Raw genomic sequence first — 23,390 nt, 5'->3', positions numbered from 1 at the left:
GTTCTCTTACAAACCTCAGATAAGCAAGATTTTACTCTGGTTACTGGTGGGCCATAAACTTCCTATCCCCTGTCTGGCTTCTAAAATAACTACTGAAGCTTTTATTTTGACCCAAAGGACTGAGGTGGACTTTGAGCACAGAACTTCTAATTTAGCTCACGTTTCTATTTGGTGCAACAGTGGCTCATGGGTGGGCTTCGAAACAGGAGAGACAAAGACTAAGAATTGAGTTGTGATGGGGGCATATTGGATCCCAAGATGCATACAGATAGAGAATTAAAAATCTTTTGTAGCTCTACCTGTCCATTCAATCATTTAATACATATTTATTGAACACCTTCTTTGTGCCATGACTGTGCTATATGCTAGATAAATAATGGTAAGTAAGATAAGTTCAGCTTTTGCTCACTTGCCAGAAGTCTACAAGAAACTAACTATAGACTCCAAGAAAACAAGCAGAGGTTAGTTTCCAAGGATTAGAGGATAGCAGGAGAGAATAAGCAGGAAGTGGATTCTAAGAAAATGGGCAGGCAGTATGTTAAAGAGGGTAAGAGACCGAGAGCCCACTTTGGACATGATCAATGAGCACAGCATCCAGGCAGGTGTGACAGGCGGGTCAGTAGCCCTGGGACAGCAGGGCTGTGAAGTTCTACTCGAGACCAGAAGCTAGCTCCCCATCATCCCTGCCATATCTTTCTGGGCATGAAGGAATGTGCTGGGCCTACAGCGAGAGAGGACTTAGCTGGAGACTCCACAGAGGGAGTCCACAATCAAGGAGCACAGAGACATTTGACTCTGTTGCATTCGTCATTTGGGGCTGAGTGTTGGTGACCATTATCTCTACAACCTCTACATCTTCCTCCTCTGAGATGCTGAAGCAAAATGATTCCCGCCTCCTTGCGAGGGTCTATGAATCAAGTGTCGGGCTCACGCTCAATGCCACTATTTACTGAACGTTTGCAAGCCTGCTCATGAGATCCTTGAACTTCATGCCGTCCTCACAAAGTGCTCATGTGGAGGTGACAAGGAAAAAAATCATGCTGACACCAAAGATGACATTGTTAAATACTCACATTTGGGGGGCTGGCATCAAATCCTTTACCTCTTTATTAAATTTCTTCTTTAAAAATAAGCAGATTTTTTATGAACATTACTGTTTTATTCTCAGACACAGAGAAGTTGATTGAATAAGTATGTAGTAAGAAGTACGTATACCACTGTATTTGCTGCATATTTCAGGAGACACATGTAAGTGCCTCCCAATGCAGGAGTCTGTCTTAATAATAATGACATTGAAGCTGTCTCTATGCCTGCCATCCTTCAGTACTTCAAACAGAAAGAAAACTCCAGGTACAACTGAATAACCACGATTTTTAACTTTGTTTTTAAAGAATCTAGACACGCAGGCCTATGTGTTCTTTGAGAAGTATCAGAAAGCCTGATGAGAGAAACAAAAAGCAACTTGGTGAAGGATTCTTTTTTTGTTAATTTTTTTTAATGTTTATTTATTTGTAAGAGAGAGAGCACACGCGGGTGAGGGGCAGAGAGAGAGGGAGACAGGATCCAAAGCGTGCTCTGCACTGACAACAGAGAACCCAACACAGGGCTCAGGCTCACGAACCGTGAGATCGTGACCTGAGCCAAAGCCGGACATTCAACCAACTGAACCACCCAGGCGCCCCTGAAGGATTCTGCTTCCCACTGTCCACTGCTTTTCAGCCAGCTTCTTGACATCCTTCAGTCTTGCGTTCCCCATTCTTTACTCCTCTCGTATCCTCATCCTCGGCAACCTCAGATTTCACACCACTCAATGTTTCAGAGGCAGGGCTCTCAACTTCTGGAGTGTCGTGGGTCGCAGCCTTCCCACTCCAGACACATCAAAGTGGGGTGCCAGTTTCTCAGTTTCAGATGGGTGATGCCTCAGGTTTTCGGTTTTGATGCTGGTGCAGGTGATCAGCAGTTTGCTACTCCTCTGGAAGCCTCTCCAGTAGTTAGGATGGTTACAGATTGGAGGGACTGCCTTAAAATTTATGTCTAGTTTTAAGTCTGTGTGTGCATGTGTGTCTTTTGGGGTGTGTGGGAGTGAACGACAGAAGGGTAGTCAGAAAAAAGTCCTCCCAACTTACAAAGCAAACAGGGACTTAGGAGGAATTCTTCAGGCCTGAACAAAAGACCCCCCCCCCACCACCACCAAAGCAGTGTTTGGAGTGAAGTCGGTTTTGATGGGGTGAAACAATGCCAGTTCCATGTAGCAAAGCCTATCTTTGGGATAATCTGCAATCAAATGCCTGTGCTATACTGTTCTGAAACAACTCTCACAACTATCTTTCTCATTACATAGTACACAGAATATGGCACTGGTTTAGGTAAAAATGCCTTTCTCACAGTGGCATTGTACACAGTATTGTGTTGTTGTTAACCTGGATTAAGAAGCTACCAACCCGAAATTTACAGTTTTACTGAAAAACTTATTTCAGTCGCTTTTGAATTCCCCTAAAAGCAAAGTCTTTCATTCTATCTCAGAATGAGATGGAATGGATAGAAATAATTGCTTTCCCCTTGCCATGTTGCAGTAAAGTAGACTTTAGATGAAAACTAATCTTCAAAACATGACATGTAACCCATTTCCCCATTGATTTCTATATTGTAGGGAACACTGGGAACACATTTAAGATTGAACCAGTCCTGGGCATCATCACCGTTTCCAAAGAACCAGACATGACAACGACGGGCCAGTTTGTACTGTCGGTCAAAGTCACAGATCAGGGTTCCCCACCAATGTCTGCCACTGCAATTGTGCGCATTTCCGTTACCATGTCTGATAATTCTCACCCCAAGTTCACTCACAAAGACTACCAAGCAGAAGTAAATGAAAATGTTGATATTGGAACGTCAGTCATTTTAATCTCTGCCATCAGTCAGTCTACCCTCATTTATGAAGTCAAAGATGGAAACATCGATGGGATCTTTACCATAAATCCGTATTCTGGAGTCATCACCACCCGGAAGGCACTGGATTACGAGCGTACTTCCTCTTATCAGCTCATCATTCAGGCCACTAACATGGCAGGAATGGCTTCCAATGCCACAGTCAATATTCAGATTGTTGATGAAAATGATAATGCCCCAGTGTTTCTCTTTTCTCAATATTCAGGCAGCCTAAGTGAGGCTGCCCCAGTCAATAGCATCGTCAGGAGCTTGGATAACAGCCCACTGGTGATTCGAGCCACCGATGCTGACAGCAACCGGAATGCTCTGCTGGTATATCAAATTGTGGAGTCCACGGCCAAGAAGTTCTTCACAGTGGATTCCAGTACAGGTGCAATCAGAACAATTGCCAACCTGGACCATGAAACTATTGCCCATTTCCATTTTCATGTGCATGTGAGAGACAGTGGCAGCCCCCAGCTGACTGCAGAGAGTCCTGTTGAAGTCAACATAGAGGTGACAGATGTGAACGATAACCCGCCTGTTTTTACTCAGGCTGTGTTTGAGACCATCTTACTTCTACCCACCTATGTTGGAGTAGAGGTTCTGAAAGTTAGTGCCACAGATCCTGACTCCGAGGTGCCCCCTGAACTGACATATAGCCTAATGGAAGGCAGCTTGGATCATTTTCTAATTGACTCCAACAGTGGAGTACTCACCATAAAAAACAACAACCTCTCCAAAGATCACTACATGTTGATAGTTAAAGTATCTGATGGAAAGTTCTACAGTACGGCCGTGGTCACCATCTTGGTTAAAGAAGCCATGGATAGTGGCCTCCACTTTACACAAAGCTTTTACTCGACCTCGATCTCAGAGAACAACACTAACATAACCAAAGTTGCTATTGTCAATGCCATTGGAAATCGCCTTAATGAGCCCTTAAAATATAGCATCCTAAACCCAGGAAATAAGTTCAAGATAAAATCTACCTCAGGGGTCATTCAGACCACCGGAGTCCCCTTTGACCGTGAAGAACAAGAGTTATATGAGCTGGTGGTGGAAGCCAGCCGCGAGCTAGACCATCTGCGTGTGGCTAGAGTGGTGGTGAGGGTTAACATTGAAGACATAAATGATAATTCCCCAGTCTTTGTGGGCCTCCCTTACTATGCTGCTGTGCAAGTTGATGCTGAGCCTGGGACTCTGATTTACCAGGTGACAGCCATTGACAAAGATAAAGGTGCAAATGGAGAAGTGACCTATGTCCTACAGGATGACTATGGCCACTTTGAGATCAACCCTAATTCAGGGAATGTTATTTTAAAAGAAGCATTCAACTCTGACTTGTCTAACATTGAGTATGGAGTCACCATCCTAGCCAAAGATGGTGGAAAACCCTCTTTATCCACATCTGTGGAACTTCCCATCACAATCGTCAACAAAGCAATGCCTGTGTTTGATAAGCCCTTTTATACAGCATCGATCAACGAAGACATCAGAATGGATACCCCCATTCTAAGCATCAATGCCACCAGTCCAGAAGGCCAAGGCATCATATATATCATTATTGATGGGGATCTTTACAAACAGTTTAACATTGACTTTGACACCGGGGTCCTGAAAGTTGTTAGTCCTTTGGATTATGAAATTACATCTGTTTACAGGTTGACGGTAAGAGCCAGTGATGCCCTTACTGGTGCCAGGGCTGAAGTCACCGTTGACTTGCTGGTTAATGATGTAAATGACAACCCCCCTATTTTCGATCAACCCACATATAATACAACATTATCAGAAGCATCTCTCATTGGAACACCTGTTTTGCAAGTTGTCTCTACTGATGCAGACTCGGAAAATAATAAATTGGTACATTATCAGATTGTCCAGGACACTTACAACAGCACAGATTATTTTCACATAGACAGCGCAAGTGGCTTAATCCTGACAGCACGGATGCTGGACCATGAGTTAGTGCAACACTGCACTTTGAAAGTCAGAGCAACAGATAATGGCTTCCCATCACTGAGCAGTGAGGTCCTGGTTCATATCTATATCTCAGACATAAATGACAACCCTCCCGTTTTTAATCAGCTCATTTATGAATCATACGTGAGTGAATTAGCCCCCCGGGGCCATTTTGTAACCTGTGTTCAAGCCTCTGATGCAGACAGCTCTGATTTTGACCGCTTGGAGTATAGCATTTTATCTGGGAATGACCGGACGAGCTTTCTGATGGATGGCAAGAGTGGCGTCATCACACTGTCCAACCACCGGAAACAGAGAATGGAGCCTCTGTACAGTCTCAACGTGTCAGTGTCTGATGGGTTGTTCACTAGCACTGCACAGGTGCATATCAGGGTACTTGGGGCTAACCTGTACAGCCCTGCCTTTTCCCAAAGCACCTACGTAGCTGAAGTGAGAGAGAACGCAGCCGCTGGGACAAAGGTGATTCATGTTCGAGCTACGGACGGGGATCCAGGGACATATGGACAGATCACTTATGCCATCATCAATGACTTTGCTAAGGATCGATTCCTCATAGACAGCAATGGACAAGTCATCACAACAGAAAGGCTTGACCGGGAGAACCCTCTGGAAGGAGACATTAGTATTTTTTTGAGGGCCCTTGATGGTGGAGGGAGAACGACTTTTTGCACTGTGAGAGTGATTGTTGTGGATGAAAATGACAATGCTCCCCAGTTCATGACAGTGGAATACAGAGCCAGCGTCAGGGCAGACGTTGGAAGGGGCCATTTGGTCACTCAGGTTCAAGCCATGGATCCAGATGACGGCGCTAATTCACGGATTACCTATTCTCTATATAGCGAGGCCTCAGTGTCGGTGGCTGACCTCCTAGAAATCGATCCTGACAATGGCTGGATGGTCACTAAGGGCAATTTTAACCAGCTGAAAAACACAGTGCTGTCATTCTTTGTCAAAGCAGTAGATGGGGGCATTCCAGTAAAGCACTCCCTCATTCCTGTCTATATCCACGTCCTGCCCCCTGAAACATTCTTGCCTTCATTCACCCAGTCTCAGTATTCTTTTACTGTTTCAGAAGATACAGCCATTGGGAGCACGGTGGATACGCTGCGAATTTTGCCCAGTCACAGTGTCAGATTCAGCACAGTTAATGGGGAACGGCTAGAAAATAACAAAGGGGGTGTCTTTGTCATAGAGCAGGAAACAGGCACAATCAAGCTTGACAAACGCCTTGATCATGAAGTCAGCCCAGCGTTCCACTTTAAGGTAGCAGCCACCATACCCCTGGACAAGGTAGACATTGTGTTTACTGTAGATGTAGATATCAAGGTACTGGATTTGAATGACAACAAACCAGTCTTTGAAACTTCCAGCTATGAGACGATCATAATGGAAGGGATGCCTGTCGGCACCAAACTCACACAGGTGAGAGCCATCGACATGGATTGGGGAGCCAATGGGCAGGTCACTTACTCCCTGCACTCGGATTCCCAGCCTGAAAAGGTAATGGAAGCCTTCAATATTGACAGCAACACAGGCTGGATCAGTACCTTGAAGGACCTGGATCACGAGACAGATCCCGCCTTCACCTTCTCTGTGGTGGCCTCCGACCTGGGAGAGGCCTTCTCTCTTTCATCCACGGCTTTGGTCTCTGTCAGGGTGACAGATATAAATGACAATGCACCAGTCTTTGCCCACGAGGTGTACCGAGGGAATGTGAAGGAGAGCGACCCTCCTGGAGAGGTGGTAGCCGTGCTCAGCACATGGGACAGAGACACTTCCGACATTAATCGCCAAGTGAGCTACCATATTACAGGTAAGTCAGCCACCTTGGCTTTCACTGGGTGCTCTGCTTTCTAAAGAAAGTAGGAAGAGGCAGAGGATAAGAGTAGGAGAGAAGAAGGAAGATGACGTGGGGGTTGAGAGTAATAAAACCTTTCTGGGGCTGAGTGAAAGATCTCCAAGTAGACTGTTTTTCAGTTTTGGGTTGTTGCTGGCTCAGCCCTAGCTTGGAGTTCATTGGTTGGCCTATGACAGATTACCCAGATTGGTATCCAGTTTTTGCATCCCCTTTTATCATTTAAAAAGGAGTCCAGCCAACTATCTCAGTTAAAAAATGAAAATTACAGCTTTTGGGGGGAGAAGGGAGATATATTTTAACTAAATTCCTACCTTTTGTATTGGTAAGGAAAATAAATCCCAGTAAGCTTCATTTATTTATTTTTTTAAGATGAGATTTATTGTCAAATTGGTCCAGTAAGCTTCATTTACAAGTTCCTCCTGGTAGTGAAAACTCCTACGCACGCACACATACCCACCTATACAAATTAAAGGGCACGGTTTGACCTTTTGCTAAAAATCTTAAGTCGTGATTCCGTAAATCAAAGAGTATTTCTCCAGAGAACTCCATTTTCTCAGATCTCTGTTTTGTCTTTCCAAATAGTAAGTAGCAGGTGGGTGGAAACGCCAAGGTAGACAAATGAGGTCACCCAGAGTGGACAAAAAATGTCACCATTGCTCTGAGGGGCAGAGGATTTCATGTCGGTGTCACTGATCAGGGGTAGCTTTATGGGGGGGGGGGGTGACTGGCGTTAGACTGAAAATGGGAAGGTTGGTGGTATAAGAACAGTCTTCCTAAAAACTATTTAAGGGTTTTAAAGCTAATATTTTGATGTTGTGACATTCAAAGGCAGAACATAAGCAAAGTGCCAAAAGATTTTAAAGAATCCATCAATACTTGTAGTCAGGTGGCTTCCCTTTAGAAAAACTACATTATTCAAAGTGAAAAATGAATTAATTAGAATGCCCTCAGGACACAGAATCTGCTTAAGTACGTTACTGGGAAAGTTAATTAATCACTGCAGAATAAGATCCACAGGAGAGCATATGTGTCAATGCCTGGGATTGCCACTCTTCTCCATCACTCCTCTCCTTTTTCTTTATAGAACTGTTTTCTTGATGGTGTTTTCTGTTTAAACTATTTATGCATTCGTGCTTTATCTGATACCTTCCTTTTTTTTTTCATTAAAATGTACATTTCTGCTGAAAAGACATGAGCGATAGTTGTAAGGAAAGAAAAGTTGAGTAAGGCATCACTTACGTTTATTTGCATTCAGTTGCAGACAAAAAGCTTTTTAGGCATTCTGAGGGCTACTTTTCTATTGGGAAGAATTGCTCAATTTTCAGCTTTAATTATTTATACTTTGTCTCTGGATTGTCAGTGGATGATTTAAAGGGACCATCCCATCAACTTTACCGAAGTAATGAGAACAGAGTAGCTTAAAGCTACTGTTAAGATTAGCAGTGCCAACCACCAACTGATTTTAATTAGGTTTAACTTTTGCTCTTGATGTAACACAACTTGGCTGCGCTGCCGCAGATTAACAAAGGACCATTAATCATTTTATTTAACAAAAGATGTGGGTCCGCACTGAAAGCATTTAATGGAGAGGTGAAATTTGTGCATGCTAAAATAATATTCAACGGAAGCATAATTGAATCGTAGCCGGTGGCAGAGGAAAGTGATATATCCCAGGGAGGACCCTGAGCCTCAGCAGAAACAGGTTTCTCCACCTCAACGCGACTGACATTTGGGGCTGGAGAAGTCTCGTCTTGGCTGTAGGTGGCCGTGCTGTGCATTGTAGGGTGACAGGCAGCATCTCTGGCCTCCACCCAGGAGATTGCAGCAGCACCACCACCACCCTCAACGTGACATTCAAAAATATCTCTCGACACTGACAAATGTCCTGGTGTGGGCGTGGTACACAGTCACTCCCGGCAGAAAACCACTGTCCTCGGGGAATGTGTGGCCCTCACAATTTCTGTGCTTTCTGTTCCCAATATGGTCCCTTTATCCCAGGCTTGTCCCCCACCGCCGAGGCCCCTGGACTGACCCCTCCCCATACTTTGAAAGTGCGTGTCTGGCACTAATATTCCCCTATTTCCCCCTCAGTCCCTCTGGCAGGACCACAGTCTTTGCCCTCCACTCTTTTGAAGATTCACTTTTTCAACAGACCAGCAGCCAGAACGCAGTATGCTCTCCTTAAATAAGGAGATGGGTGTATCGTCGGTCTTCCCCACTGGGACCTGAGCTCCCCTGTGGGGGCAGGGGTTTCTGCCAGTTTTTTCTGCGGCTGTGGCCCCACTGTCCGGAACAGTGCCTGGCCCAGAGCAAGCAACAGATACTTATAGAATGCCCGAACCAACAAAACGGTGATGATCTAACCGGATTCCGGGCTTCTTGCCAGTTGTCTTGTCCAGTCTTCCTCCATGTTTGAAAGTGACAGTGTTTCCCTCTTCAGGACTAGAAGGTCAAGGCAGTTTTCTTCTCTCCTCCTCTTCCTGTCTCCTCCAAGATGCTTTTGTCTCCGTGTAATTTAATGATGTGGGAAAGCAATATTGCCGGGCCACTGTCGATGCTTCGGCCTCATAAAAACTGTTCCCCCTCATCTCTTCTCCTTTCCTTCCGCTATCCCCAGCTTCAGTCTGATAAATTCGACCTAATTGCAGTGCTTATCTTTGAACTGTTCCTGAAATGACCCCTCTTAGGGCTACTTAATACTAATGGGTCTTCCTCTGTCACGCCAACTTTTCTTCCCCAAACTCCGGTCCTTGTAAGATGAGCGCAGCTGTATGATGAAGCCTTCGTTAAAAGATTCCTTAATAGAACTGACTGCCTCTCCTTGATTGCATAATCAACAGCTAATGAAATTGTCTTGGTAACAAGAGCTATAGTGTACTACATCCTCTCTCGAGACCAAATGGGAAGACATTGTATCATCCTGAGAAGAGGATTCATTGTTCACAGTTTGAATTTGATTATCCTTCAGGGGGACTAAACAAGAGATCATCCCCAGTTTCTCTAAGTGCATTTTATTCTCTTGGAAAGTTACTGTTTTACATTCCCCACAAGCCAAGCATATAAATATCTGCTTTTGTTGCAGGAGCATCAAAAGGAAGTAACTGTCAATTTTTTTCCAGTTTTGTAAACGATACAGTTGGAGGGGCAGCTGGATGACCCCACACGGGCCTCTCACTGGAGGTGTAGATCAAAGCTCTTCATTGCACATCTTCAAAAAACACTTTTTTCTCTACAGGAGGGAACCCCCGAGGAAGGTTTGCTCTGGGCCTGGTGCAGAGTGAGTGGAAGGTCTATGTGAAAAGACCTTTAGATAGAGAAGAACAAGACATTTACTTCCTCAATATCACTGCTACCGACGGGCTTTTTGTCACACAGGCCATGGTAGAAGTGACTGTCAGTGATGTGAATGACAATAGCCCAGTGTGCGATCAGGTAAGATCTGTGGATATGTCAGATATATTGCTGCTTTTTACTCTGTTTCTCAAAAATTAAATCAAAGCCCACTTCATTATTCTCCTGAAGGCCAGGTTACTTTCTGCTCTTGTCTCCTTAATTAGTGAGCTCCGATTGGATGCAAGAGGGTAGATGGTAGAGTTTAGGATGAAACATTATAAACAAAAAAAGGCATAGGTAGCAACTTCAGGTACCCAATTTTGCCCAACCCAAAAAAAACACAAAAAGAAAATCATGAGGTTTTTGTTTTGTTTTGTTTTGTTTTGTTTTGTTTTAAGAGAGAGAGAGAGAGAGCTGGGGAGGGGCAAAAGGAGAAGGAGAGAGAGAATCTTAAGCAGGCTCCATGCCCAGCACAGACCCTGACATGGGTCAGTTGGTTCAGTCTCACCACTGTTAGATCATGACCTGAACTAAAATCAAGTGTCAGATGCTTAACTGACTGAGCCACTCAGGGGCCCCGAATTGTATTAATGCATTTTTTTGATTTTTTTTAAATGTTTATTTATTTTTGAGAGAGAGAGAGTGTGAACAGGGGAGGAGCAGAGAGAGAGGGAGACACAGAATCCAAAGCAGGCTCCAGGCTCTGAGCTGTCAGCACAGAGCCCGATGCAGGACTTGAACTCACAAACTGCGAGATCATGACCTGAACCGAAGTCAGATGGTTAACCGACTGAGCCACCCAGGCGCCCCAGTATTAATGCATTTTTAAAAAAATCATTTGTAATGCAAAATGTGGCAATTGCCTCACAAATACCAATGATTCAATTACCTTTCTTTACCTTTGCCAGGTTGCATACACAGCATTATTTCCTGAAGATATTCCATCAAATAAAATCATCCTGAAAGTCCGTGCCAAGGATGCCGATATTGGATCCAATGGAGATATACGATACTCACTCTACGGATCTGGAAACAATGAATTTTTTCTAGATCCAGAAAGTGGTAAGGTGAAATTTATTTTTTTGGGTAAATGCCATTGTTAATCCATGAGGGAAGTTAAACTCTCATATGGCCTCGTCACTAGTGGGTAGTTAGCGTACAAGATCATCGATATGATGCCCTGCTATCTAGGACTCTAAAAAACACTAGCTGCACATGGTGTCTGATGATGGATGCCCTGGAGCGCACAAACTTTCTTTGGCCTACAAGATGTGCCCTGACTTTAGCTACATTCGTTGGCATCAAGTAATCAGATGTGTCTATTTGGTTCTTCTGTTTTTCATATCTGTGAGTTAAGGCACCTGCCCTATAAAGAATACAGAGTTACATCACAAATGCAAGTTGCAAACCAGAGAGCAATGCATAGTAAGGAGAGTTTTTTCTCTCTTGAAGTCCCTTTTGGGTCCCTTCCTGAAGCTTATTAACACACTTTTCTGGTTTTTATTAAAGATTCCCACCTAGTTTCTCCAAAGCTATGAACCCTGAGATTAGTTTATATATTCAGGCAAAATTTATGAGGTCAAAGGTTATGTATGCTAAAGGCAGATGCCCACATTGAAGGCCAGAGCTAATGGAAAAGACATTTTTATGGAGGTAAATTATTTCAGTGTTGTGTACCGGATGGTTCATCCAATGGCAATTTGTAAATGAAGTGTAAAGATTGAATAATTTGCGTATTTCCAGTGTTGTGTTGGTCCTAATGAATAATGACTAACTATTGAGTCTCCAAAGATAATGGCTCCTCCCTTCCCCTCTCCCGTGTCAGCTGCGTCCTACTAGGAAGCACTTGGCTCCATAGAAATATACGACTTGGCGATATAGGTCTAGCAATTACTTATTCAGTAGCTAACATTCATTGAGTAACTAGTAGACATAAAAGAACTTTATGGGATATTAGCGGTGGGCTGCAAGAGGAGTAAAACAAGTCATGCCTGAGGGATATTGAACCCAGTAGGGGGAAAAATTTTTTTTAAATAATAATAAAAGGCAGAATGAAATAAGTGCCCAGGAAGGATATCAGGGGAGTAATATCTGAGCACAGAGGAAAAAGTAGCTAATATTCTGATGAAGGCGAAGAGCTGGTAATTGAACCGAGGCAGGATTCTAGTAGCCGAAGCAGGACACTTCAGGCCCTGGGGTCAACATGAGCAGAGACCATGGCACATTCGAGGAAGGGCATGTACAACACTGTCACTGGTGAGAAGAGCTATAGGATGGCCTACGAGAAAAGCGGTGTGAGAAAGAACTTTAGGCTGATCATGGAAGGTCTTGAATGCCGAACTGAAAAACCACTGGGAGTTTCTGAGAAGGAGAAGGAAATAGTCCAAGCTGTGTTTGAGAACTGGCTTACAGCAAGGAAGCCATAGAAGGAAATGCTTTATAAGTATAGATGGCTTGGTCTGAATAATGTCTACTAATTTTATTTAAGAATAATAGTATTTCATGAGTCATGCTTTTCAGCAAATAGCATTTATTCAGGTCTGTCACTGTGCTTGTTGCCATTGTCTGTTGAAATTTAAACAACTAACTCTCCACAGCGGCTGATACCTAGCACTGTTCCAGTGGTTAAAATAAAGATATATCTTAGCTCCTGACCTTGCTAAATTCCTGCTGATCCAAACCCCTCAAATATCCCCCCACTGGAACCCTCCCCAAGCAACCATAGGCCCTTCCACAGTCCAGCAAGTCGGGTTTACATTGGCACAATAGGATTCCTTCCAGACCTCTTTCTGCTAAAGCCAGCCTCTGTTTTGATTGTTTTCCTCTAAAAGATGGGGTGAAACAATGTTGGAAGCAGCTCTGGAAGCAGCGAAGACTGCTCTTTCTGGGTCTGTGGATTATTGACATGACTGACTACCAGAGAACTAAGGATACTTTTGTCAATTCTCTATGCTTTTTCTGGAGATATAGCAGAAATCCAGAGACACACATAGCTGATGTCCAGAGCAGGTCTTGAGAGGTTTAAAGAGCTACGGAGCTCTCCAGGTAGCCAAAGGAGGGAAATCCTGATACCAGGAGTTTCACAGTGAGATTAATTAATTTGAAAGCCATGCAGTTGATTTGTCGTTGTATCCAGAAATTCCATAGATTTTTCCCTGATGCTTAAAATTGGATTTGCTCTGTTTTTCAAAGTAGGAAGCACTTGAGCCAAATGTCATTGGTCCTTCCCGTATTGGGTATTCTTTATATACGTGATTCTCTGCTCTTCAAAGAAAAGTGGTTTTTGAAATGTGAGGCCTTTTATTTTCACAGGTGAATTAAAAACATTGGCTCTTTTGGACCGGGAAAGGGTCCCCGTGTACAACCTGATTGCCAGGGCCACTGATGGTGGTGGCAGGTTCTGCCAATCTGACATCCACCTGATCCTGGAGGACGTGAACGATAACCCCCCTGTGTTTTCTTCCGAGCACTACAATGCCTGTGTCTATGAGAACACGGCCACCAAGGCTCTCTTGACCAGAGTTCAAGCCGTGGATCCTGATGTTGGTAAGTCAGTTGCACTGATGCGATGCCTCTTTGTTCATGCTCTTGACATATCTTCAGTGGTTACCTCTCCTTTGGTTTTACCAGCCCACCTTGGTTCCTTACCATGAGAACACATGTGTTAAACCAATGACCACATGTCAGCTTTTCCACTGATATGCTTTACATGTATGAGAGAACACTACAGGGTGCCCCCCCCCCACCCCGCTCCTCCTCTTTCTAGGGTTTCAAAAAGCTATACTCTGAATTTCCTTGCCTTCTAACAAAGAGTTTGGGGCTTGTTTGTTCTTTTTTAACCTTTAGAGTAAAAATAATAGCTTGCTTACTTGCCCATTCCTCCTGAACATAGTTAAAATGCTGTGTTGTGTGGCAGGGAGAATTCATTTCCATTTCTATAAAGAATTGCATCACATGCTTCAGCTGAAATATGACAATCTCGATTTATGGTAGTGCCCCACAGTGCAAAGAACAATTACTAAATGTGCTGCCAGTCCTATGTCAATTTTTTTTAACTGCCATTTTCCATAGCCTTTTGGTCACACATATACTGACGTTACTAGGCAGAATGAGGGTGGTGGAAATAAGACGGAATTCGAACTAAAAGTTGCTGCTGATAAAGTTTGTGTTCAGATCCACTTTGCATAATGAGATGGTGAGTTAGAAAAGCCTGGAGTTAATTGCTAGGTAGTCCTTTCAAGAATGCATAAGTTATTGAGGTGACTGTGTGATGGGATGTACGTACAAAAGGGCATATAGACAGCCTCTTGGTTGTGCATTTTAAGAGCTGTAAATCAGAGGACTAGGGAATGATGGGGTGTGTCTGCTATGCTAAACAGGCCTTTATATAATTCAGTGTCTTATTGCTTAATTCTGAATTGAAAGAAAAATTATTGGACTAATGGAAAAGTAAATACATGATAATTAGTCGAAAACAAACGTAGAGCCCAGGGTCTCTGCATATTTCCCCTTCGAGAAATTAGTGGCTACTTTAAATTATTGCTCTTACCTCATTAGCATAATTTTCCAGGCTGAGCACCAACCCTTTAAAAGTCTGCATATTATGTGAAGCTTGGTAAAAAACGGTAAACAGGAAAAGACTCCTTTATTGATTTATAATTATGTAATACCTACGAATGTCCTTTTTTTTTCTTTGTAATTGTATTTCAAGGTTTTTCCAAAACAAGGCCCAGGAACCCCCAGGTTCAAGTATGCCCCTGAGCTTGGTCCACTGCTGTCTTATACAAATACGCTTTTTTAAAGCAGCATTGGAAAACATCCTCTGGACTCTTATTAGCAGGCTTTTGGAGGGGAGAGCAGAAATCATGCAAATGAATCTTTCAATTATTTAAATTTGAGAATGTGTAATGGAGCCATAGGGTGAAACTTAAAAAAAATTTTTTTTTCATGTTTATTTATTTATTTCGAGAGTGGGGAGGGGCAGGTAGAGAGGAAGAGAGAGAATCCTAAGCAGGCTCTGTGATGTCAGTGCAGAGCTCAGCAGGGGGCTCGGTCTCAGGAACCACAAGATCATGACCTGAGCCGAGATCAAGAGTTGGAGCCACCCAGGTGCCCCGAGCCATAGATGAAATTTCATGATTTAATTTTTTGACTTAAATTAAAATCTTAATTTTAAAAAAATGAAATTTTTCTACTCCCTTCCTTCCTGAAGGAATTGGGTATGCTCTAGCTACCAGAGATTGAAGACAGAAAGAGGCTGCCTGGCGCTCATGATGTTGAGGACAGTGGAGGGATGTTACTGGCTCACGGATGTGGCCGTGATGAAGAACATGCAGTTAGTTCCATCCTTCTTTTCACTTCTTCTTTTTTTCTAAATTTTTTTTTTCAACGTTTTTTATTTATTTTTGGGACAGAGAGAGACAGAGCATGAACGGGGGAGGGGCAGAGAGAGAGGGAGACACAGAATCGGAAACAGGCTCCAGGCTCTGAGCCATCAGCCCAGAGCCTGACGCGGGGCTCGAACTCACGGACCGCGAGATCGTGACCTGGCTGAAGTCGGACGCTCAACCGACTGCGCCATCCAGGCGCCCCTCTTTTCACTTCTTCTGAGTCAGCTGTTCGTGTTGGGAGTTGGGGAAGAAAGATGACTAGAATCTGGGCCTTTAGCTGGCAGAGATGAGAAAGCCTTTAAAGGCCCCAAACCAGAATAATGACCCCGTCAGCACCTGCCTCTGCTCATTTGCACTAATTCTCCAAAGGCTTACATTCAGAGCTTCAAGCAGACACAGAGGTAGGCACAGAGTGCGGTGCATATAAAGTGTGTTCACCAGACCATTGTATCCGCCTCAGGAAAGCTCTAGCATAAGATACCAGATCCTGGCTCCTTTTCTCAGTTTCTGTACAACTCATTTAGCTTTTCTTAATTATTATTATTGTTCTGAAAGAGTGAGCAAGAGAGCACGCACATGAGAGCGGGGGAGGGGCAGAGAAAGAGAGAGAATATCTTAAGCAGGCTCCACGCCCAGCATGGAGCCCAACATGGGGCTCAATCCCACAGCCCTGGAATCATGACCTGAACCAAGATCAAGAGTTGGACGTTCGACCAACCGAGCCACCCAGGTGCTCCGCACTTAGCGTGAAAAAATAAAGGAACTCAGATAGCATGTCATTAGACTGAATCTGGCCCTCATATCTTTAGTTTGGCCCATTATATAGTGTTCCAAAAAGGTAGAGTTCATTGTCAATAAAATTCAGGAGATTTTCTTTTCGAATTTTCAGTTCTGGGTGTTTTATAAAAACAGAAGCAGCCCTCAGAAGTCAGCAAATTCAGACACACAGACCCACCATGGTAGGAGCTTAAGACATAGCAGCTGCCTTTATGAGAACAGCCAGAGCTCACGCTTCCTGTTCCCAGCCACTTTTCTTATTTATGTTACTGCCTGACCTCATGAGCCCCTTTGTGACAAGAAAATAGTTGAGTTTTAAAAAAAAATTTTTTTGGAACTGATAATAGATTCCCAGGTAGCCGCAAAAAAATGCGCAGATCACATGCGCCTTTCACTCGACACTTTCCTCCAATGACGACATCTTGTGTTAGCTGTAGTACACTGTCGGATTTGGCGTGCGTCACATGTGCGTGCGTGCGTGCGTGCATGTGTGTGTGTAGTTCTCTACAATTTTCTCACCTGTGCAGCTTCATGTAACCACCATTACAGAGCTCCCTCCTGCTACCCCATCATAACCACACCATCTTGACACTTCCTTCCCAGTCTCTAACCCCTGGCAACCACTAATCCCCATAGCTATAATTTGATTATTTCAAAAAACATTATTTGAAAGGAACTATGTGGTGTATAATTCTTTGAGACTGACTTTTTTCACTAAGCATCCCCTTGAGATCCATCCCACTTGTCCTTTCCCTTGGAGATTCACCTACATTGGTTTTTGATTCTAGTGAAGATCGTTGGCTCCATTTGTGTAGACAGCAGGGTGATTTCATTCATGAAACTTCTTTCGTTAAGCATATTCCTTTACCTGAATTTACAAATTACTTCACCACCATTTTGCTACAGTATAAACAAAGTCACTATAAAATACAGAGAAAAGACCAGGATATATTCATCTGAAATCTGATTCCATAACTTCATGAATTCAAAGCTCTTATAAGGACTCACTGAACTTTCATATCCTGGTTTTCTAATTTTAAAAACTACCATTGCTTTTAGCCAAACACCTCTTTGCTATGCTGAATTCGTTATTCATAATAAAACCAACACTGTTAGAGTAACTGCCTAAGTTAGGAATAAAATCAAAACAGAGGAGGACAAGATAATTTCAACACCCAGTTTATGAGCTCTACAAAATAGCATGGCAACTGCCTAGATTTTAGCATTAAAGTCTCAGTCTTCCTGTAAAATGGAAATGTCCTCAATTCCATAAACTAATGACATGATTTTATGACCTAACATGTATAAAAAATGTAATCCTTTCAGTAAAGATCAGGGGACCTTTTGTTGTTACATTTCGGGGTTAATATCTTCCTAGTTAGTCTACCTCTCATAGGTAGGATTTGTGTCCGGCTTCCTAATTTTGAGGGTCTTCTAAGCTAGCAAAGGAAATATGCAGAGATGAAGATCAGAGCTGAAGTCTGTGACCATTTTAGGCAAAGTTATATGAAAATAAAATGTAAACACGCTCTGCAAAATATGCTGTAGCCCATGATTTATTGAGAGGCCAATTTTGAGATATCTGAGATGCAAAAGGACATATTTTTCCTCTTATGGACCAGGGACACAAGGCAAAAAAATGTTCTAATAAGCAACTCACTTTCTCCTCTCCTATAAAATATTTCCTGCAAGGTATGGAACTTCTTTCAGGGATTTCAGAGAAGCTTGGGGGCTCATAGCACACATTACAATTTTTTTCCATTCAATTTAACAGAAATTTAGTGAGTGGCTAGGTAGAAGGCATAAGAAGGGACCGCAAGATTCTCCAAGATGAGGACTGTGCAGTGACAGGCCTCAGGTCATGTGCAGCAGTGAAGAGCTTGAATCAGTAGCACACATACTTTTCACAAAAGGCGGAGCTCCCGGAATAAATAGGATTTCAACAGGCAGAGGGAGGAAGGTATTCAGGAAGACAGGAACCATGAGGATGAAGTTGTAAAGCTGGGAATGTGTGGCTCCAACTCAGTGATTGGGAGGACATCATGTCATCCAGGATGGAGAGAAGCAAATGAGATGAGAAACGTAGTCTGGGCCTGACTGTGGCGGTTCACAAAAGCCAGGGATTATGTGCTTAAACCAATAAGTAGAAAACAGCCACAGAGCACTTGTGAGAAAAGAAATGATCAGTTCTGGGTTTGGGAAATGCTAATCTGATAGAAGCCTCCAAAATGAGGGTGAGAAAAGGTCCTAGAAGAGTATTGTAAAAGATTACAAGGGCCAAAATTAGAGTGGTGGCTTAGGGACTTTAAAAGAAAGAGCAGGGGCGCCTGGGTGGCTCAGTGGGTTGGGCGTGCAACTTTGGCTCAGGTCATGATCTCGCACTCCATGGGTTCGAGCCTCATGTCGAGCTCTGTGCTAACAGCTCGGAGCCTGGAGCCCACTTCAGATTTGGTGTCTCCCTCTCTCTGCCCCCTCTTCCCCTCTTGCACTCTGTCTTTCTCTCTCTCTCAAAAACAAATAAACATTAAAAAATAAAAAGAAGGAGCAAAACCATGTCTAATACCTGCCCAGAGTGACTCCCATGGAACAGGGGGGTGGAGGGAGGGGGTTGGGGGAAGGAGCCCTGCCCACCAGCACACCAGCAAAAGCCTCAGCTGAGCCTCTCAGCCAGCCACAGCAGTGCGCCCACAATAGTTGTGACCCAGCCACACAGCCCACACAGGAGACAGCCCTGGAGTGCCTGGTCTGGACACCAGTGGGGATTGAGCTTCTGGGCCCTACAGGACCCTCTACATAAGGCCACTCCCTTGAGTCTGGGAGACACAACTGATCTGCCTAATACATAAAAACAAACACGGAGCCAGACAGAATGAGAAAGCATGGGAATATGTTCCAAATGAAAGAATAGAACCTCAGAAACAGAATAAAAGAAACCTCAGAAACAGAATAAAAGAAACAGAGGTAAGCAATCTACCTTATAAAGGGTCCAAAGTAATGGTCATAAAGATCCTCACTGGACTGAAGAGTGGATGAACAGAGGTCGGAACTTCAACAAAGAGATAGATGATATAAAAAAGAACCAATCAGAGTTGAAGAATACAATAACTGAAATGAAAAATACTCTAGAGGGAATCAAGAGCAGACTAGATGATGTAGAGGAATCGATCAGTGATCTATAAGACAGGATAATGGAAAGCACCCAAGCTGAACAGCCAAAAAGAAAAAAGAATTTTAAAAAATGAGGATAGTTTAAGGGACCTCTTGCACATCACCAAGCATGCTAACATTTGCATTATAGCAGACAAAGAAGGAGAAGAGACAGAGAAAGGGGTAGAAAACTTATTAGAAGAAATCATGGCTAAAAACTTCTTTAACCTGGGGAAGGAAACAGATATTCAGGTCCAGGACGCACAGAGAGCCCCAAACAAGATGAACCCCAAGACGTCCACACCGTGACACATAATAATTAAAATGTGCAGGGAATTTTCTTCAAGGGCTAGAGGAAATGTGAGAGGAAGTCACCAAGAAATGAGGAAAAATGCCTCACACATGGAGCGCTCTGTAGGTACTGCGTTACATTAATGAATGGACACAACTGGTAGAATGAATTATGTTAATAGAAAATACAGAGATTCTCTCTAAGACTCTTCCAAGATGATGCCTTCTGCTTTCAAGTGAATAGTTAGGTCCTCACATTAATCGAGAACAGGAAAGAGACAGAGAAGAGTTATCTTGTGGCAGAACTTTCCCATTTCTACCCAAATGTTTGTATTTGCACAGCCCTCAACATTCTTAATTTTGCACTGTCATTCACTGTAATAATGTAAACTTGCTGTCCATGGTCAGGATTCATTTTCTGAGTATTTAATGAGGGAGTTGGTATCATGACCCGTGCTGTCCTCTTATGGAGCAGGACCTGCAGTGAACTTGCTTTTCCAAAGCACTGATCTTGTCAGAGGAAATAAATGGCTGGCCTAGTATTGTGGAGCATTGTTTGTTCTGAGAGGGTAGCTCCTTATGAAGGAGCAGGAGATTATTTATCTGAGAGTCATGTTCATTAAAATAACCCCTGAGGGTTGTTAAACAGAGATCTTTCTGACCAAACCACATTAAATGAGTCTATCCAGTTGTTTGTTATCTCCTTTGACTCATCCTAGGCTTGTGTATGTGTGCCACTTACTGAAAGCCATGAAAAGGGCCTTAGGAAGAAAAGTGAAGACAGGAGATAAGCTCTCAGCAAAGTGCTGTGGATTAGGTGCTGGAACTTTGACAGAGAAGCATGTCAAGAGCTCTGGGTTAGCAGTTTCCTGCATCTTCATGGGACAAACTCTGTGGGAGTGTCAGTCATACCAATCTATAAGGATCTCACTGCCTGCTCACATGGCCTTTCCTTGGTGTGTACAGCAGAGAGAGAGAGAGAGTTCTGTCTGTCTTCCTCTTCTTATAGGCTATGAGTCTTACTAGATTAGGACCCCATCCCTATGATCTCATTTAACTTAATATCTCCTAAAAGCCCCATCTCCAAATAGTCGCATCAGTGTTAGGGCTTCAACATGTGAATTTGGGGCTGGACACAATTTAGTGCTCAATACCCTGGGGAGGAGAGCTATGATATTGTGAGGCAGGCCTGTGAGAGGCCCACGTGGTGAGGGACTGAGTCCTATTAGCAGCTACATGAGTGTGCTTGAAAGTGGACACCCGCCTCCGTTTGAGCCATCAAATGAAACTGCAGCCCTGCTCAACAGGACACCTTGGGCCACAGCCGACCAGCTAAGCCATGCCTGGATTCCCACCCCCACAGAAACCATGAAATACTACATATTTGTTGTTTCATGCTACGTTCTGGAGTAATTTCCCATGCAGCCGTAGAGAACTAGCACATCCATGCAGGTTTATGGGCGTTCTGAATTCTGTCCACGTATCCTTAAGAATCTCATGCCATAGCCGTTATCCACCCACAGACTCCACTGTGTGAGGAAGAAGGGCTGTCATGCAGGTCAGTGGCAATCAAAACAGGGCCCTCCCTGAAGGAGAAATAGTTCAGCTCAATTGGGAACACGCTGCTTTGATGTGGTGGAGTGAGTGCTGATTCAACAGCGTCAGCCGCTCCTTGTTGCTGCTCTTGTGGTTTCCTGAATTCTCCCTGGGGCAGCAGGCCCACTTTGTTGGTGCATCACGGTCCTAGTAGATGTTCGGATGTTACACTGGCAAGTCCCTGAAAAAAATCCAGTCAAAACCTTTCTTTTCCCAAGAAGGAAACGGAGGCCCATAGACAACGAGATGTACCCAAGACAACGTTGTGAGTGGCAGAGCGGGATCTAAAAGGAAGGTACCCTGATATCTCAGTCCAAGGCTCTTTTCTGTATTCTAATAATTTCCACCAGAAGGTGTTTCAAGAAGGATTTGATTCTGATTCAGCCAGCCTGCTCTTAGGTAACATATATTCTTCTCTTTCCTAATGCCTTGGAGCCTCTTGCCTCTAAGCTGCATAGGTCAGCGACTTAATGTGGTTTTTTTTCTCCCCCAAAGCTCTGTTATTCTCTAAAGTATTAAATCTTTAAAGGCAGCTGAGGAACTGTTAAAATGTTCATAAAAATTAAATAATCCCCCTAAAGACTGAGACATGGGCCATTTCCGGAGCATGTTGTGGCTGAAACCCTTTGTCTGTTGTGGATATCAAAAAATACAATCTTAAGAGAACCCCAAACACTTACACAAGTAATCTTGCTGTGGCACAAGAGCTAGTGGTATTCTTGCCTGCAGATGGAGAAACTGAGGTTCAGAGAGCTAGCTTGCTCCCCTCCAGCCATCTGTCAGGTGGTCCTGAGCAAAGGTTTCCGTGGCCCCATAAACCCCTGAATTCTTGACTTGCCACCAGCACCAGGACGCTTTCTGCAGTGCACGCAGTACACGTGACTAAATGGCGGACTGTGGCACCCCATCACCTCCTTGTCACATTTGCCTATCGCTTTGGGAAGCAACAGCATGCAGTGGTTTGGGGGGGAGACCAGATCAAATACCTCTAGTCTAGCCTTTACTAACTGTCTAACCTTAAATAAGTTCCCCAGCCCTTTTCAATTCCACTTCCTGCCTATAAAAATGGAGATATTAATTCCTTGTTTTCCCATTAGACCATGAGCTCCTGGAGGGCTGGGACACCAATCTGTTCATCTCTGTGTCACCAGCACTGGCATGGCACCAGGCACCCAGTACATGTTCCATACATGTCTGCTGAGCTGTCGAGTGGTTGGGACAACGAAGTTAGACATTCCATGTTAACTCCTTGACATCTTGTCTTGTGCATAAATGGGTTCCTTCCGCCAGGGACTTTCACCCTCAGAGCTGGGCTCCCTCGTGTAGGAAGCCTCAGAGGCTAAAAATTCCTTTCTCCAGGCCCATTGGACAGAACGTAAATGCCTTCTGTCACACAGGGCTTAATTTGGGAACATGAAATAATCCTCTATGCCTAAGAAATTAGAACCCCTTCAGTTGATTAGAGCAATACAAACTATCCCCTCACAAATTCCAGGATCCAATAGCAGAGGAAAAATAACGCACAAAAATCAGACAAGCTGGTTATCAGCCCTGGCTGTGCATCAGAATCCCTTTGGGAGCTTTTAAAAATAAACAGACAAAAATAAACACAAACAGGTGAAGGCTCCATCTCCAAAATCTGATTCAGAAAGTCTGGGATAGGGCTCGACATACATTCTTTTCCTCTTTTTGACTGTGATGCCTTGCCTGGTTTAGAAGTGTCTGCGTTTGATACACAGAAGTTATTATCGTTATTATGCCTTTTAAAATCCAATTTCTTCCAAGCAGGGGGTCCAAACAAATGAAATAGCGAGTTCCTTCCAGGAAGGGATGTCTCAGTGAAGAGTTTTAGCACCACCACCCATGAGCAGGGAGTTCTGATTTCTAACTGTTGATGGCAGTGACCCATTCACACACTGCTTCATTCCTGGATGCCACAAGGGTGGTTAACAGGCCTCTGTGCTCCTCCGTGGATCAGTCCTGATCCAACATGCAGCAACGCAGAGGACAGGTTTACAGGATATTATATTGTTTATAACAGCTTTGGTAATTTGCTAGTGGTTCTGAAAATAGACAGCTTTAGCTCC

At 43.7% G+C, this 23,390-nt stretch overlaps 1 protein-coding gene across 5 annotated transcripts in view; it reads left to right on the top strand.

Moving 5' to 3' along the window:
- The window catches only part of FAT3 (FAT atypical cadherin 3), a 672,953-nt gene that overhangs the window by 572,755 nt on the left and 76,808 nt on the right, over positions 1 to 23,390 (top strand). For 4 of the 5 annotated variants that reach the window (XM_058687506.1, XM_058687503.1, XM_058687504.1 and 1 more), the window contains 4 exons: positions 2,651 to 6,724; positions 10,005 to 10,201; positions 11,011 to 11,164; positions 13,415 to 13,648. In XM_058687506.1, coding sequence (XP_058543489.1) covers positions 2,651 to 6,724; positions 10,005 to 10,201; positions 11,011 to 11,164; positions 13,415 to 13,648 — 4,659 coding nt within the window. Of the gene's footprint in view, positions 1 to 2,650; positions 6,725 to 10,004; positions 10,202 to 11,010; positions 11,165 to 13,414; positions 13,649 to 23,390 lie in introns of those variants that run through there. The other variant, XM_058687507.1, reaches the window with a different exon arrangement.

This window comes from Neofelis nebulosa, chromosome 10 (genome assembly GCF_028018385.1).
Source record: "Neofelis nebulosa isolate mNeoNeb1 chromosome 10, mNeoNeb1.pri, whole genome shotgun sequence".
In the NCBI taxonomy this organism is placed as follows: domain Eukaryota; kingdom Metazoa; phylum Chordata; class Mammalia; order Carnivora; family Felidae; genus Neofelis; species Neofelis nebulosa.
Note: the sequence above shows the minus strand (reverse complement) of the source record. Positions and strands in the feature narration are given on the sequence as shown.